The 5975-nt window shown below is 45.4% G+C and overlaps 1 protein-coding gene across 2 annotated transcripts in view; it reads right to left on the bottom strand.

Moving 5' to 3' along the window:
* Positions 1 to 5975, bottom strand: part of LOC109304449 (chloride transport protein 6-like) — a 202522-nt gene that overhangs the window by 144886 nt on the left and 51661 nt on the right. For both annotated transcript variants that reach the window (XM_019527052.1, XM_019527044.1), the window contains exons 9-10: positions 2075 to 2178; positions 811 to 982 (exon numbers count right to left, since the gene is read on the bottom strand). In XM_019527052.1, the coding sequence (XP_019382597.1) occupies positions 811 to 982; positions 2075 to 2178 (276 nt within the window). The remainder of the gene's footprint in view (positions 1 to 810; positions 983 to 2074; positions 2179 to 5975) is intronic.

Raw genomic sequence — 5975 nt, 5'->3', positions numbered from 1 at the left:
ACAGTTAGGGCGGCTAGGAGCTGGAACCAACTTCCAAGGGAAGTGGTGCTGGCCCCTACCCTGGGGGTCTTTAAGAAGAGGCTGGATGCCTACCTGGCTGGACTCATTTGAGTCCCGTTTCTCTTTTTGGGGTTTTTTTGTTGTTCTCCCGCCCTGGCGGGGGGGTCGGGCTAGAAGATCTACTAGGTCCCTTCCGACCCGTAATCTATGAATCTATTTTTCACCAATTACTTTCCAGTAAATAATAATTTAGACAGTTTTGAAATTCCTTCAGTACCTAACTGGAACCCATTCTCCACCCATATCATCATCAGTGCACTCTGACTATATTCTTGTTCAGACTCCCACCATTTCTGCAAGGATTTAGCAATAGTACCAGAGCAAATAACTCACTAAAGGCACTGGTCTGATCCAAAAAGCTAAGCTCCAAATGCAAGCTTCCCCAAAGGTAAAGATATATAGATCCAGTCCATTATGGACTTGAGATTCAAATGCAAAGCCTGATCTGAATCTATGCTTCTCCAGTTATAGAGCTGGAGCCAGCTGTGAAGGCTTGCTGTTGATCCCAGAACTATTCCAAATGTCAGGGTTCCTTAGTACAGGGTCTACCCCCAGATGCATGCAGATGGTTTTACAATTGAACTTCTACTTTTCAACCAGATTTGTACAAAGACATCCAGTTCTAGATGACTAACCCACTGAAAGCAAGTAGAGAATTGTTATTGGCACCCTTCTGCTCAATTCAGATTACTGATTCACCCATATAGGCATTTTGTATGTAAAATATAAATATAGATGTGCAATGCTTACAGCATGGGTATGACCAAGCCACTAGCAACAGCAGAACCTGCAGTCCAGCAGGAGAGAAGGAAATAAAATGCCACAGCTGTGAAGAGAGAGGTGTATCCAAACTCTTCATGAGTCCCACGTCTGAACAGGTACGCAATTCCTCTCCTCCCATTCTCAGCTAGGAGTGCAGCAGCTTCAAAGGAAACAAAAACAAAAAAAAGGAGGGAGAGTGCTCACCATATTAAATAGATACTCATTGTAACAGTTCTTATATCTTTCAGTCTCAAATCAAGACTGAATAAGGTTCATGCTGGTCCATGTGCATCAAGGAAATGAGGCCTGTTTGTATTTTCAGTCTGAAATCTGTGTTCTTTCCTTTTAGCTCAATGGTGCTCAACCTGTTTCTTTGGCAGGCCAGATCGGCAGTGCCCAGTCCTTCCGTGGGCTATATCTGGCCAGTAGACCCAATCCAGCGCTCAGGGAAGGTGCAGCAGGGCCCCATGCAGCTATATGGGGGAGGGCCAGGGGTGGTAGGGGGCAGCCCAGATCCAATCCAGGCACATGGGGGAAGGGAGGTTGTCATGGCCACAAACCAGCCCTGTGGGGTGGGGCGTGGGGAAGGGGGGCCACAAACCAGCCCTGTGGGGTGGGGGGGGTGAGGAAGGGGGGCCACAAACCATTCCTGGCACCGACTTGGCTGAGTGGAGGGAAGCTCCACTTTGCCAGCTCCACAGGCAGAAGGGGGGTGGCCTAGGTGCATAGAGCAAAGGGGGTGTGGCTCAGCCCCAATCCAGCCATGTGGGGGGAGGGTTGTGATCCTGCTCAACCCCGCCCCACGGGGCTTTGGATTTTGGCAGCAGGGAAGGGTAGCAGTATTCACTGCCACTGCTCTCCCGCCGCTAAATTTCCCTGACCCACGAGGACCCTTGCAGGCCAGCTTCCAAGGCTCCACAGGCTGCATTTGGCCTGGTTGAACACCCCTATTTTAGCTAATGTAAATAAAGGGAAACAGAAGCCATTTAGGCAAAGAAAATGAACGTCTTGACTTCTCCCTTTATTAATTTTTCAGACAAGCTTTCTTTTCCCCTCATCAAAAGTATAATTCACAAACTTCTCAACACAGTTTAAAAGGGGGACTTCGTTCTCCTCACGTCCCTGGGGAGGGAAACAATAAATCCCTGTTGAAGGAAACATGTATTATAGCTAGCTAAAGATGTTTGGAGACCAAATCAAATTATATAAAAACAATTTATTCCTAGGTCCTATTCAGTACACTTTTCCTTACCTTGGTTAAAAGTTTGATTGTAATATTTGACTCCATCTGGCCCAATCCATGGTGTGGCAGGTGTACAAGTATATTCTGCAATTTCCCTCTTGAATTGTTTTGTGCTTAAAAATTAGAGAATTAAATAAAATAGTTATTATTAAATAATTCTTAATTCAGCATGCTTTTATTCTCATTATGCTTGATGAAGGAATAGTGTAATGAATAGCATAATGAAGTTAGGACATGTTCCAATAAAGTTACATTCATTTTTACTTTGATCTTAAACTGAAAAATATAGCTCTAGCCTCTTATCATATTAGTAAAACATCTTGTTTACTTTTTACCCAGAGAAAACTGTAATGTTGTGTTATATGTGATGTTGCAGCACACCACCTGCACCCTTCTTTTCAAAATCCTAGATCCTCCTATGTTTACAGCCATGGATATCTCCCAAAATGTATTCTTTCCTGTATCCTCTTGTTGACCCAATCCAATTTTGATTAAGATTAGAACTTAATTTATTAGCAGTTATGGTCTGCTGCATCATTTTCTACTACTGAAAAGCTACATTTACAAAATTAAAGGATTAAGCGTTTCACTCCCCAATGCTAGAAAAAAGAAAGTTCTATTAAAAAAAAAAATCCAGTGCCCCAACTAGTCATGATAGCTTCCATATAGCAGGGAAGCATTATTGTAGCTCTGTAAAATATCACCAAACCAAATTGTTCTTAACAGGTATTTCTGCATGTAAGTATAAATCACTGGTGTCCCAAGACTCAAGAGATGTGTGCATTAGGTTTTTTTTCTGTGCAGAGAAGAGAAAAGACACATGCACCTCATGGTGACAAGTGTTTTAAGATTAAAAAACTTCTAACCAATAGAATGCGTCCTAGCAGGACACACATCACCTCCTTTGTATGTAACACTACCTCATGGAAAATCCTCAAAATGATTGCAACCCATACTAAAAGACGACCCCATTCTTAAAGATACTTTTTCAAATAGACCACCCACTTAGCCTTTAAACAAGTGCCAAACCTTGCTAACCTCATCACCAGAAGCAAACTCCCTATGACCTAAACTATACCCAAAGGATCCAGACCATGCCAGGACAAGAAATGCAAAACCTGCCAACATATCTCCACCATCCCCACAATAAATACACCCCACAACAGAACCATCACCATTCCTGGATCCTATACCTGCACCTCCAGAAATGCAATACATCTCATCCAGTGCACCAAATGCCCCGATGGAAAATATGTAGGAGAAACCAAACAACAACTGCACCAGAACAAGTCAGCAGGCCTGGATGAACTTCACCCAAGGGTGCTGAAGGAACTGGCCAGTGTCATAGCAAAGCCACTGGTACAGCTGCTTGAGCACTCAGGTCAGGTCCCACAGGACTGGAAAAGGGCCAATGTGGTTCCTATTTTCAAGAAGGGGAGGAAGGAGGATCCGGATAATTATAGGCTGGTTCATCTCATCTCTATCTTTGGAAAACCTCTGAAAAAATTATCAAGGATCACATCTATAGGAGCCCAGCAGGAAAAATAATGCTGAAGGGCAACCCGCATGGGTTCATAGCAGGTAGATCCTGCCTGACTAACCTTGTTTCTTTTTATGACCAGGTCACAAAATGCTTAGATGCAGGAGTCGAAGTAGATGTCATCTACTGGGATTTTAAGAAGGCCTTCAATACAGTATCTCCTCCTATTCTCATAAACAAACTAAGCAGCTGTGACATAGACAATTACACGGTCAGGTGGGTGGCAAATTGGCTTAAGGGTTGCACCCAAAGAGTGGTGGTGGATGGATCGGTATCAACCTGGTAAGATGTGGGCAGTGAGGTCCCCCAGGTCTTGGTCCTTGGACCTGTGCTATTCCATGTCTTAATCAGTGACTTAGATGAGAACATGCAGAGCACTCTGCCCAAATTCATGGATGACATGATATTATGGGACAAAGTTAACATGCTAGTGGGAAGGGATCAAATCCAGGCAGACCCAGACAGGTTGGAAAAGTGGGCAGAAAAGAATAGGATGCAGTTCAACAAAGACAAGTACAAAGTGCTGTATCTAGGGAGAAGGAATCACCAGCACGCCTATAGGCTAGGGGATGACCTCAGCAGCACAGCGGGAGAAAGGGATCTCAGAGTGATAACTGACTCCAAGATGAATATGAGCCATCAATGTGATGAAGCAATCAGTAAAGCTAACCATACTTTATCATGCATTAGAATCCAGGGAAGCGATACTTCGTGCTTATGTGGCAATGGTCAGGCTGCAGTTGGAGTATTGCATCCAGTTCTGGGTGCCACACTTCAAGAGGGATGTGGATAACCTTGAGAGGGTCCAAAGGAGGGCCACTCATATGGTTAGGGGCCTGCAGGTAAGACCCTATGAGGAGAGACTGAGGGACCTGGAAATCTTCAGCCTCCACAAGAGAAGGCTGAAAGGGGATCTTCTGGCCATTTACAAATTCATCCGGGGAGGGGGTAGAAATAGGAGATACTCTGTTTACCAGGGTACCCTTTGGAATAACCAGGAACAATGGCCACAAACTGACAAATACTTTTAGCTTCTCTCATTCCTTGGAGTCTCAGACCAGCAGAGATTCCCTATGCCTGATGAAAGGTGACTGCTCCCGAAAGCTTGCCAAGAACTTTTTTCCAACTACTCAGTTGGTCTAATAAAAGATATTACATCTAAACAAAGAACACTACCCCATGTACACTCTTCCTTTGTCTTTGGATAATACCCAGCACATTTTTTGGTACCACCAATCCCTGCCCACAAATCCAAAGGACGATGAAACACATCAAGGTTCCAGTTAACATCCAATCAAAGATAACATCCAATCAAAGATAATTTCTTACCTATTTAACAGATTTAAGAAAAAGCTTGCCACATTCCTAACTGAAATAGATGAGTTCAAAAAGTTGTTTGTAGACCAAGCCTGTTAGGGTAAAATGCATGAAAGGAAAGGACTGGAAAACAATTCTTGCCTACCCCCACATAAATGGAGGAAAAAGGTAAAGGCACAAAGTAGTTAAAGCATATCATCATAGCTCCATGGGTATGAATCTGAAGCCTCAATCCAGACTTGTGCCAATGGCCACCCTCTATAGACCCTGCTGCAAATTGGCACATTTTCATTCAGGCTACACTGGTACCAGGTCAGACTTGTCTGGATGCAATGCTGGCCATATTCTTCTCTTGTGTGCATGTGACTCCAAAATGGTATGCCTATGACCCAACTCAACAGGGTTATCTCTCTCCTGCTAGAGCAGTGGTGCTCAACCTTTTTATCTGGTGGCCCAGATGAAAAGTGGGTCCTTCCGTGGGCTGGATACAGCCAGTGGACCCAGTCCAGTGCCCAGGGTGAGCATGGCAGGGCCTCAGCCACACAGAGGGAGGCGAGGGGAAGCCCGGCCCTGATCTAGCCACGCAGGGGAAAGAAGCTGAGCACAGTCCCAACCTGGCCCTCCAGGGGGGAAAAGAGGCATGACCCAGCCCTGATTCAGCCCCACAGGGCAAGGGAGCATGGCCTGTCTCCACAAGAGAAAGGAGGACTGCCTCGGCCCCAGCCTGGCCAGGTGCGGGGGGAGTGGGGGGGGGGAAATCATGGACCAGCCCCATGGGAGGGAAGTCAGGCAGCGGCACTGGGGAACATGGGGCCCCTTCCGGATAGGTTTGGCAATCTGGTGATTGTGGCAAATGAAAAAGCTGACCTCTTTAATGAATTCTTTGCCTCCATATTCCTGAACAGGGACCGGGACATCTCCCCCACTAGAATTGCAGACAAACCCAGGGGATGCAGTGTCATGTCTAGGGTCAGGGACAACCTAGTTAGGGAACTTTTGGAGGAGCTTGATGCATTTAAATCAGTAGATCCAGATGTTCTTCACCCAAGGTGC

This window comes from Gavialis gangeticus, unplaced genomic scaffold, assembly GCF_001723915.1.
Source record: "Gavialis gangeticus isolate Ggan-Ray unplaced genomic scaffold, GavGan_comp1, whole genome shotgun sequence".
NCBI lineage: Eukaryota > Metazoa > Chordata > Crocodylia > Gavialidae > Gavialis > Gavialis gangeticus.
Note: the sequence above shows the minus strand (reverse complement) of the source record. Positions and strands in the feature narration are given on the sequence as shown.